Here is a 12,216-nt window from a genome sequence, read left to right on the forward strand (position 1 = left end):
TCTGCTTTAAGCACCCCCATGGGACTCAGAAATGCCAAGAGCAGAACAATGTGGACGTTAACCTGTTCAAAAATGGACTGAAAATGACAATTTATTTGGCATAAAGCAAAGTTGGAACAATCAGTAGGACTGTCACAGTTTTCACTCTCATATAGCTACAGTCATCCTGCAAAATCTGCCCTTGACAGGAAGTAATTTCACAGTTAATACGCAAACTTGAGCTTGCACAGCTCTGCACTGTGAGGGCTCTGTGCTGATCTTAACCAGCATCAAGGATGCTCCTGGTTTTCTTAACAATATCCAGAACCATCCACTGTACTTTTTCAGTATTTTAAAACTGTTTGTTTTTAAAAAGTTCCTTTTTCTAGGCTAATCAAGCAGGTTTGTGCTTTTTTAACCCTGCCCATCATGAGGCATCTCAGTAAACTTTTCCTTGACACCATATAGGAAGCGGTATCAAAACCAGACAGCAAATAGTTCTGTAATACTGTTATAAAACCTATTATGCAATTGCTTAGTATCTTAAGAGCTCTATAGTTATTTATAAAAAATAGCTGACACAACACTTCGCCTACTTCAGAACAAAAGGAATTAAGCCATGTTAAACATGGATGATGGCTAAGAATCCATGCAATCAATAATTACCAATGGCAAATCCATTTTCGTAATCATAATTATATTCCAAGCAATGTTTCTGTGTCTGATCTTCCAGTCTGCAGTCAATATCATCAACATCGTTACAGAATGATGGGACCTTCCAAAATAAAGAAGAATAACATTAAAAAATAAAACCACACAGCCCCCTCCCGCGACTTACAAAAACTTCCAGTTACAATGTAAAGTACTGGTCCTGCCAGTGACACCACATTTCTCCTTTCATGTCTCTTAAAATCCTGGCAACGTCTGGTGAAAGAACTATGGTCTATTGATACAGCTGGGAAATAAGATGGCAACTCATAGGCATACAAGCTCTTTGTTATAGAAGATCTTTTTTATAACAGAAGATGTCCTTTCAGTTAAACACCCTTGCATGTGAAATCCCAAAATACAGAAATAAGTTCAGGCTTGTTTCTCCCTGCTGAAGACGACAGGAGAGCTGACACCTTTGAAAACATCTGTGTTTTTTCCAAGTATGTAACTTGTAATTATGTCAGGTTTACAACAGTGCTGTCACTTTGTTTCGAGCTTTCAAACCTTATTTCTGCATACCCACCTCTGCCTACTCATGGAAAGGGACCCATGCATTCAGCCAGGAGACCTCAGAGGACAGGGAAAAATCATCAAAGAAGGACAGAAACTACAGAACAGAAAACTCAACAGAAAACTGTCTGGTATTGCTGATGACTTCTCTCCACAAAAGCAATGGAGATTAGATAAGAATAGATGAATGCGTGATTTTTGATAAAATCTGTGTTTGTTTGTTTTTCCAGAAAGGTTTCAAGGAAGTTGTGCTATAGGTCGTGTTTTGGAATTGCTTTGCTTTTTCCATATAAATTTTCATTGGAAAGATGGCTCCTGCTGATTCCTCCCCTCCTTTTCAGACCTCTGCTAGAATTTCAAGTTCTTGGGAATAGAAATAGGCATATTCAAAACAGCTTTTTTGACTGTTTTCCCAGATTGCTGCATTTTGATGTAATTGCTTGGACAGGTCACTAAGAATTTTTTCCTTATTATCTTTTGCTTGCCAATAGTTAACAGTCTAAGCACTGGAACCTGGTGGTAGCTGGCTCTTGGGGGAAAGGAACAGAAATAAAACAAGCCAAGATTTCTCTACTGGAAGAGAACAAACCTGAAGCAAGGCAAGAAAGTCACAGATATTTAGGCCCAAGTGTCAGAGACTGCCTGAAGTATTATGTAGGTTTTCAGCCATTTGACAAGGGCTACTGACATATATTCCCAAATTGCAGGAGTTTGTCAATTAGCTGTATGTGCTAATAGTGCTTTTTAGTTAGTTGAGAAGCTTTTAGCGTATGGGCCTTGTCCTGCAAAAAATCTGTAATTGCCTAGTGTTCTCTTCTGGAACAATGCCAGCACGCTAGAAATTGACATCCACTCCTGACACCACAACTCAAAGTCCTGCTGCTTCTGCTTTGCAGCTGAGGACAGATATTGAATTAAGGCAGATTGTAATACTGAAGTGAAAAGGAAGAGACATGGTAGAGAAGGAACATGCTACCCCTTCAAATTCAGTGCCTTGCAGTTCCTAATGGTAAGAGTGAGAGCTCAAAAACTCAAGACATCTGAGCAAATTATTTAAATCACTATTACTGGATTTAAATGCCTGACCAAATGTGGAATCCACCTATTCGTATGCATGTGTATTAACTTATACGGATATGTTATACATATTCTATATAAAATACATATATTTTGTAATGACATCCAACTTTCAAAAACAACACTGAGGTCAGAGGACAACTGACTGGGCTTTTCAAAACTGCAGAGGTTCTCTTTGGAAGCCTACTGAAAATTTATGACTGACAGGTTCTTAATCTACTTGGACACTTCTGTGAATTCTGTCCTATATAAATCCACATTGAAGGCTGAACTGAATCACACTAAAATGCCAGTGAATCATCTTTATTTATAAAGAAAACTTGTCACCTACTGAAAAATCACAAATTTCATTTAGCAGTTTCTGTTATATTTTCCTTGTACGAAATTGGTTAGCTGGGGAAAGTAACAATAAGGTACATTTTTTTAAAAGTATGTAAGAGGAAGGAGTATTTACTAACCTACCATTTTACCAAGTGCACTCTGGAATGCATCAGTAAAGCTATTTAGAAGACTGTTGTCATCACATCGTGTTGCTTTGTACATCATCTCAAAGGATTTGAACCCATGGTTTGCAAATCGATTTACTGAAAAATGTTGGAGAAATAAATTTTTACTGGTCAGTGCAAGAGTTTCAGAGCTAAAAGCAAGATCATTCAGGCTAAAAATGGAATACACTAAGCTAAAAAGCATTGTCTTTACATCAGCAACCTAAATTCCCAGTGTTTTACATATAAAAATGGATCACACATACCTCAGACAATGCAATTGAATATGGCCACTTGACAGATATCAAATTTATGGGGGAAGGTAACAGACGTTAAAAAAAGGTCTGCCATTTATTTATTTCAGCATTTTCTTAACAGGTGAAATCTGTGAGCTGTCAATTAAACTCCATATTTACTTTCTACTGAGAAAGAAACAATAAATATTAAAAGTCCTAATGCTGCTAGTCTAAATATGAAAAACTCTCATCCAGAATTTAAGCAAATCGAAGTTCCTAAGTGTCCAAGTTACGGATTTTGAAATGATAGATGGCTCTGAAACATAACTCTCATTTGTTCATAGCTGAAACGCTGCTCTCAATTGCAGAAAGCAAGGAATCCACTCTGATGGAAGTGGATGCAACATGGTGCCAAGACTGCCTTCATATGTAGCTTTAATACATTATTAAAATGTCACCAAAGCTGGAAAATTCCACAGCTGAAGTTTTGCATGTATTCATCTCAAAAAAACCCCATAAACGCTTCTGATTTGGTGACAATTAGTATGTAAGTACAGCATGCACTGTGCATTTGGACCAGTAAGTTGCAAATACTGTTGAAATTTCTATTGAAAAGACACTGCTAGTGTTTGTAAACATATTGTTTCAAATACCAATTCAAAATAATGACAGACCCTGTTGACTTTGCCATATTTGTTATTTTGTGATTCCCAGGATTCAAATTCACTACTAATTTTGTGTTTCAGACAGCTTCTGAAATAATACATTTAGGGACTTTCAGGCACTCTTTCACAATATTTGTAACAATTTGGAGGCAGAGGACAGAGAAGATCTGTTATTATTAAACAGAAGTAAAAATTTCTAAAATATTTTCATTTAATTCCACAGTAAACATAATGTTTGATGAGTTGCAGATTCATTTTAATAACAATAAGACATACAAGAGCATCCAGGCCACTCTGGAGAATAAGGTGGCTTCCAGACACCATCCTCATATGCACAATAGTAGTTTTCACTTGATCCTTCTGAAAAGCTATAACCCTCTGCGCAGTGCAATGTGCAATTAACTCCCACTTCATCTGATGTGCATGTAAAATCACCATTCACAGGCTGAAAGGAGATTTCACACGGGGAACCTATGAAAAATACAAAGATTTATATACTGATGAATGTGGTGAAGTAAGCAAGCGCACAGGAAAACAGCACTGATGGGATTTCCAAAAGTACCTAGTATCAACCTGATCTTGCCTCTCTTGAAGTCTGTAGAAGTATTATTTGGTACTTCCATAAAGGCAGGATCAGGATGTTGCTAAATTATTCTCTGCCACTGGAATTTGAAATGCAGAAACGTGAAGACTTAAAAAAATTATGATACATATGAGAAATTAAAAAACTCCCAGAAATGCAAGACCCAAACCCTTCTGTACTTCTTCAAAGGTATATGCTCAGGCATGTACTTACTAAAATAATACAAAACATTAATGTAAGTTTTTACATGAACTTTCATATAATAAATTATAGTAAACTATATTATGTCTTGAATTCTGAAACTAAACATTATCCATTCTGCACTATTGCCACAACACATGAATTTGTCAGAATCATCTTAGGAAGGACTGATTGTAAAACCCCAGTTATGATATATTTACAGGCCAACAGTGAAGGAAATTGTGATCGTCTGAAAACATTATGTCACAAACAATGAACCACAAAAAGTCTGAGGTAGTCTAGAACTTGAAATAATGCCAATTTTAAGCACTGGCTTGTTGTTGCTAAGATTTACAGCAAATCAGAAATTAGCACATCCATTTGCAATTTACATTTTCTAAAAGCTATAACCAAAATACCAGTCTGCATGATTTTAAATTCTCTCTTCACTAGCCGATTTTTTTATACAGAGGTCCAACTGAGAAATAAGCATCAGAGAGCAGAGACGAAGTAGAATTTTCATCCTTAATACTTTATCTGCCAAACCGTTGTTTGCCCTTTAAAGAAGAAAGTGAACTGTGGGGAAAAGGTGTCTATGCAATAAACACAAATGTACCCATATATCTACAGGTACAGACAGCTTCTAAAGTCTAAAGAATGTTCTAGTATCTGCTACAGTATTTGTGATTACAGAAACATTTACATGAAGTTTTCCTTTTTAACTACAGATTTGAAGTAAGACTTCAGTAACACCTAATAATTCATTTCACATGGTATCTGTCACTGAGAAAAATATGGATCCATTACCATAAGTTTTACTGCTTAATGAATCTTAATTTTCAGTGCTAATTTGAATATATAGGACCAAATTCACTGCTGTGCTGCTTCAGTCTTAAAAAATTTATTCATTGGTACTAACAAATGTCCTGACCGCCTTCAAGTCAACCCAATATAAAACAGGAGTAACTAAAAGGAAAAGTGGAGACTAAATGAAAAAACGGAATGGCATTGCATCCTTTATGATATTCAGTTAAAACAATGCCATACACTCTTGACCAGAAGATAAAGGCAACAAACCTTTGATGATAATGTGGATCTCACATGTCCTGTTATTGCCAGAAGGATCCACAGCTGTGTATTGAACTGTTGTCTCTCCTTTGGGGAAGAGATCTCCAGGTGCATGACTCCTAGTGACAGTCAGTGGAGCACCTGGAAGAGTTAAAAGACAACCTAAAACATCAGTAAGTGATCAAGGGTTACTCACACCCAACCTTGAAAATGGAGAAGAAAATGGCAGCATGTCTTCCAAGTCATGTGTTCTTAAAAATAAATAAGTACAAAAAAAATCTCAAAAAAATCCTAAACTCCAAGGGATCAAGGGTGAACAGGCTGGAGTTCCCGTAGCGTTCCACTGTTGCATGCCTGTTTTGCGGTGCACTATCTCACCTGAATTGTCTGAAAATTGTGGTTCTTCCCATGTTGCTGGGTACTCATTCTCTACTGCTTGCATGGGTGGTGGAGATCTGCATCTGTCAATTACAGGAGGTTCTGCATCTGCAGAATTTGAAGGGATGGCATAACATTAGCTTACTGAACTGCCACCATACTCAAATGAAATCTATAATCAGAAGAAGCCAGGTAAACAACAGTTTTAAGTTCGCATCAGAAGGTACAACAAAGTTAGGTGCACACTTGTAAGCTGCTCCAAGTGGTAGATGCTGAAGGAACAGACAAGAGTAATTCTTCCGCGGAACTCATGGTTTCTGCATTCTGTTTGCTTTTTACAGAGCAAACCTTGTTTAACAGCACTGCTGAATAACACAACTGTCTGACAGAAATACTTGAACAATGATTTGTATCCGCAATGTGTGAGAACTTTGGAAATCTTTTGGGGATATTTCAAGAAGAAAAAATAATATACATATGATGAAGGCAATAAGTGACAACACAATAAAGCATTTAATCTAGCAGTATGAGGAGGAATCTTAACACTCAGAACGAGCAACAGAACAAAACACAACCCAAACTCAAGATCCAGAAGCAAAGACTGTTCACTGTGCAAACTGTGACCCAACATCAGCAAAGCATTTATGGAGATGATATTACTCCTGGGCTCATACCTGCACACAGATAGGCCACAGTGACCCATAGTCTCTTTCTGCACAAAATTAGAAGATTTCAACCACGACAGACTCTTCCCCAGTGATTTTTACCAGCACTTACCAATGACCTTGACTCTGAATGTACAGCTTGCCTCATTGCCTGACTTATCAGCCGCTGTGTAAGTAATGGAAACTTCACCAATTGGTAGAAGAAACGGTGGTATGAAAGCTGGGGTAACGTGAACTGAGACCTTTTATAGGAAAACACTTGTTATTTAAAAAAAAAGCTGATCAGTAATCATGACACTCGTGTTTCAAGAAATGGCCACAAAATAGTATTCTTCAATGTTAAATGTCAATAGTATTCTTCAATGTCAAATTCTTAATGCAAATAGCCTCTTTAAATAACGAGGGTGGACTTTGCAACAGAGTGCTCTGTTCCCCTTCTCAAAACTGCCTCCTTTATAGCAACAGGGACTTACCCAGTCGGGATTTGGACCCTGACCTGCTGCAGTTTACAGCACTGTGCATTCAGAAAACTCAAGACTGACTCTTGTCTGCCTCATTACACTGAACACACACTACACCGGCTCAGAACGTGCTTTGCCTGCAGTTCAGCTCTCCAGAGGCAGGGGCAGCAGACATGGGAGATGAGTGGGGCAGGCAGCTGTGGGCTTTAAGTACTTACATATCCACTTTTAAACCACATATCTTTACGAGTCAATAGCCCACAGATGCTTCAGAACATTCTGGCACGGCAAAGAAACCCTAAATTTGTAGTAAATGACACTTACATTCTGTCTGTGGCTTTTTCATATGGGTTAGAACTGTCTTAAAGAACTTAAAAGAACTGCTAAGGCACTTGGTTTCTACAGTTCAATGAATGACCCTGTGTCAGCAGAGCTACGGTACCTGACCATGGCTATGCCAGCAAAAAATGTGTGAACTTAAACGTTTTTTACTGGGATAGCTCACAGTTTCCCAGTGCAAAAAAATCTTTTGTTTGCAGCAAATTAAAACCACACACAGAGTCACTGTTCCTCTGCTGACTCATGATAAAGCATTCAGCTGCTGTAACTTGATCATGTCTGAGCCTGTGGGGAATGTTACGCTTTACAAAACAGCTCTGGAGCAAGTTTTCCTTCTAACTCCATTTCCAGACCTCTGATACCTATAGTAGCCAAAGGCCCACATCTGAACTTTGCATCGGATAGGAAAATGAGATTTTTCTTTCTCACTTGGGAAGCTGAAATGAGTTTTTATTTATCACAGTGTAGTTTTGTTAGCCTTTTAGATTAATGAACTGGTTTAATACCTTCTGAGAAGAGTTTATTAAACTTCTTCTCATTCTAAGAGCTCATTTTTAAAGCAGTTGTCTCCATCTTATAAACAAGGGCACATTCTTTCTTTTGACTGCATAAATTAACCATATGAGATTTTATGTGCTTAAACACCATGCAGAGTGTCCTGTGACTGCATAACCCTAACCAAGACAGAAAATACTGGATTCTCAAGATACAAACTTTTCAGCAGATTTTTCTTCTACTCCTGCTTATCAAAAGAAAAAAATTCTAGTGGTTCAAAAATTAATTGGAAATAGCTAGCTATAGAAAGACTGCCTCCAGACAAATGAATAGATTTTAACTTGCCTCATCTCCAGAGTTATCCTCAGCTGTTGGTATCTGCCAGCTGATATTAGCAGAGTTATGATGTTCCAAAGTCTCAGTCTCAATATTTTCTGGACAGTGGATCCGAGGAGCTTCAATATCTGATCCAGGAAAAGACAAAGTAGCTTTATATGTGGGTTTATAGAAATAAAACCACTATAATGGTTAGACTGCAACTTGTTATAACCACTGGTTTTAGTGCTGCCTGGAATACAAATGCACATATTTTTGCAAACTTCCTGTCTCTGCCCCTTTTTAATTCTTGCCTGCACGCTCATACATAAACAGTAAATTCTCCTGGGGAAGGGACTATTTTTTTGCTGTAAGCAAAAGTTCCTACAAGCAACCATAAAACAAAGAATTAATAAGACAGAATGAATGGCTTTTCTATCCTTTCACTGCCCACACCCATGACACATACAGGTGTAAACACTTGTTTCTGATAATCAGTGACTTAAAAAAAAAAGGTATTTGCAGCATGATATATGTACTATGAACAAGACAGTAGTGACTCCCAAATTCCCTGGAACATGATGTGGAACCGACTTGAGAGAAACAATGGCAAGATTTCTGGCACCAGTTGCTAGAAATGTTCCTTAATAAGCTCATGCTACAAGGTATTATGTAGGACAAATGCAGTCTTTTTGTGACATATGTGACAATGCTGGATCGTTTCAAAGGACTGGTGGTACAATATGGGTAACATCACCACCAACATTTAAGCCTCAAGTTTCTCTCACAAACTTTAAGTACTTAATTTCCCTGGCACAGGGCCTCCCATAACATTTGTGGTCAGGTTATTTTATTGCTGTATTGTTTGATAAATGGTCTCTAGACTCACGAGACCAGGACAACAGCATTCAGCTCTGAACTCATCTATGCCCAGGAGGCTTTACAACAACTCAGAACTGATATCACTTATATTTTTGTTACTAAATAGTTCCAGTAAAGACATAACTCAGGCAATTAAACCTCTGTAATTGAAAGTGCAAAGCAATAAATACAAATGATTTTGCCTTCCTCTGAACTCATTCTGATTAAAATTTTATTAGAAATGCACTCTTTTAAATAACTACCAGTTATGGTTCACACTGCCCTGACCACAGCCTTCAGGCTGGGGCAAATTCCACTTAAAAGTGAAATTCTGTAAAAAGACTAATAAGTAAGTCAGAAAGAAAATGGCTATTTTGAACTGGCCAAATATGTTGGCAGCAAAATAACAAGAATTAAAGCAACTGAAACACAACTGTTCGTTTTTACTTGAGAAGAATAACCTTCAGAGTTTCTTGATGCCTCTTATTTTAGGGTTTTATGCACTGGTAATATCTAAAAGCTTGAATCCAAGCCATGCTGCTTTATCTTGATCCAAACACTTCAGCTTGCAGCCTTGTGCTGGGATCCCATCAAATATTAAAAACTGTGGTTTGGCACAGGTTTACACAAAAGAATCAGAAAAACAATGATGTGGCACATCACAGAGTGGGAAATAATATGTTTAAATAGAGGGATAAAATCTTCCTGGCCATTACAGAGAAGAAAGTTCCCACCTCAGTTTCTGTAGTGACCTGGCATGATGACTGCCATAACTGTTTTCTGTACTGTTCTTTCACTCAGTGGCTGGCGAAGGCCCCAGTTTTGGGTGGAAGCATTAGTTCTAGGAGCACAATAGTTCACGAAGAGGTGAATAACATATTCCCAGACACACCGCACTTTTGCTTGTATCTTCCTATAATCTAAAGACAAACTCCTTCCAACCCAGCGTGCATGTGAAGGGAGTAAATAACTAACCTAACATTTCTAGAAGAGGTGGGTAAACATGGCAGAACCATACTGAAATGCACATAACCATCTTCTGCCCATCTTTATACTCTGTGTACTTGTGTTAGGCAATTTTGGCCTTAACTCTTGCGTGCTGTTGCTCGGGGTGTGGCAACAGCCATAGTCAATTCAAAGGCAACTGAAACGAACCATCCCTCTACAGTCTGCCCATCAGTCAGGGTTTACACAGCGTTTACAGATTTGGTCCAACTACAGGGCCTACATAAACCTGTGCTAAACCAGTAATAGTATTATCATTGTTGTTTTTCTAGGAGTGTGGGTTCCACTTTGACTGTCTTTAAGCTACGAGCTTTCACTTCTGCCTTTTAGCAGGCAACTTCCCAACAACAGACTTAGGAGATGGATCCCAGGAGAGGCAGTTGATGATGAACACTATAGGATGGCACTCAAACAACCTCTGAATTCCACATTTTTATTACAAACTGCAAGTAAATCTGACAGTCAAGCTACAATGGTAGAGGCAACACTTCTTACAGACTATTTAAATCATACTTTCCCCAGTTCAAACCTGTCCTCACAGTTATTCGCAGTGTGCTTCCCTTCAATCCTGCACATGTGTACATAAAAATAATTTTGTGCTGGTCTCTACCTTTACACAGAGCCTCCTGGATGTTTGCACTCCATCTCCCAAATGAAATGCACCTTATTTCTTCTCTAGCTCCAGACAAGATGAATCCTTGGGGACAGCTCAGCTGGCACACAGTCCCAGAAACGGCAGGCTCCAGCCCACATCTGGGAGGGAGAACTGTTACACCTGCTGGTTTCCTGAGGACTGGGCAACGCATTTCTACAAAAGACCAGTAGGACTTGTCTTTTAACTGCCATACACAAAGTATACATTCAAACAAATTTGCAAATAAAGTCATACGGCAATCAGAGGGAACCAAATAACACAGACTTTTTAAGATTCTGCATGTGCTGTAAGTGTATCAGAACAGTAAGGCCTGCTGAACCTTTGTACTCCAGGGCTGACTGAAATAATCAGCATCCAGTATACTAGGTCTTCTATTTTCTTGATGATGCTTTTCGCTGGGACAGAAATGCGGCATTTTTCATGGGGCTCCACTATATCTTTCTCTCTCTCTCTGTTTTGTTTTGTTTTGTTTTGTTTTTTCCTTTCCAACTTCATCTTTCATGGTTGCTTTGTAGCTGCATTCCCTTGCCTTCAATGGGAACCAGACCTTCATAGCAGTAGAGAGGTAATAGTCTTGTATCTGTTGCCTTCTACAGCTTTTACACTGTCTCTTGAAATAAGAATGAGACAAGAAAAAGGACACCCTGCCATGAGCTCACTGTAGGTTAGGGACACAGCATGTGATTTTGCCTACCACATTCCAAACTGAATGAAATTGGACTTGGTCTTGACTGTGTTGGAGGCAAAGACTCAGGGTGACAACAGGTGGCAGATGACCACCTCTGTAAAGTCAGGAAGGGCTGACGATTGCTTAAAGGCTTAAAATTGAAGTTTTGAACTATTTTATTACTAGAATTCAGTACAAATTCTGAAGACCATTTGCATCAAAGTGTAAACTTCCAAACCCCACAATGTCCAAAAAGAGGTTCAACTGTCACAAAAGCTTTGTTTCATTTTTGAGCCGCTTATTTTACCATGTGAGGCAAGGACTGTTATTTTTACTTCAATCATGAAGGCATTAACAAACAGGGCAAAAAGGAGCATCCCAGGAATGCAGTTCTTAAGACTTTCGGTAGTGTTTCTTGCAACAGATAATAGAAGAACACACAAGACAGATGCCTCATTATTTATAGCAAATGAGAAGACTTGTAACTCTTCAGCTAGTCAGTGAAGAAAGCAGACAGGTCTTTACACAAAGGGGACACAAAGAACAACCCAACCCAGTTACAGAAGGGAGGGCTCTGTTCATCTCTTAGCAATGGTTTAATGACACAGAAGTGACTCACATTCAGAACGCTTCATATCCCTTTCCTCTCCCCTCCCAAAATATGCAGCAAGTAACTAAAACTGGTTCTTCTGCATGAAATAAAATTTAAAGAGTCTAGGCGTTCTAAGTATTTCCTGCCCTTGAAATTCTCAATACTGAAATTGTGTTTAAAGTCCCAGCAATTAAAAACTGCACTTCATTTCAAGAGAATACAAAGATCACAAATGTTAACACATTTGTACGCTTTAGGCAGACACTGTTGGTTATGCAATATAACACAA

General features: G+C 38.4%; 1 protein-coding gene across 1 annotated transcript in view; it reads right to left on the reverse strand.

The window, feature by feature from the left end:
- SVEP1 (sushi, von Willebrand factor type A, EGF and pentraxin domain containing 1) overlaps positions 1-12,216 on the reverse strand; it is a 134,931-nt gene that overhangs the window by 67,146 nt on the left and 55,569 nt on the right. Inside the window, exons 7-14 of the mRNA XM_063319541.1 lie at positions 10,624-10,821; positions 8,178-8,296; positions 6,650-6,779; positions 5,873-5,980; positions 5,504-5,635; positions 3,940-4,134; positions 2,740-2,861; positions 646-754 (exon numbers count right to left, since the gene is read on the reverse strand). Coding sequence (XP_063175611.1) covers positions 646-754; positions 2,740-2,861; positions 3,940-4,134; positions 5,504-5,635; positions 5,873-5,980; positions 6,650-6,779; positions 8,178-8,296; positions 10,624-10,821 — 1,113 coding nt within the window. The remainder of the gene's footprint in view (positions 1-645; positions 755-2,739; positions 2,862-3,939; positions 4,135-5,503; positions 5,636-5,872; positions 5,981-6,649; positions 6,780-8,177; positions 8,297-10,623; positions 10,822-12,216) is intronic.

The sequence above is a fragment of the Chroicocephalus ridibundus genome, chromosome Z, assembly GCF_963924245.1.
Source record: "Chroicocephalus ridibundus chromosome Z, bChrRid1.1, whole genome shotgun sequence".
NCBI lineage: Eukaryota > Metazoa > Chordata > Aves > Charadriiformes > Laridae > Chroicocephalus > Chroicocephalus ridibundus.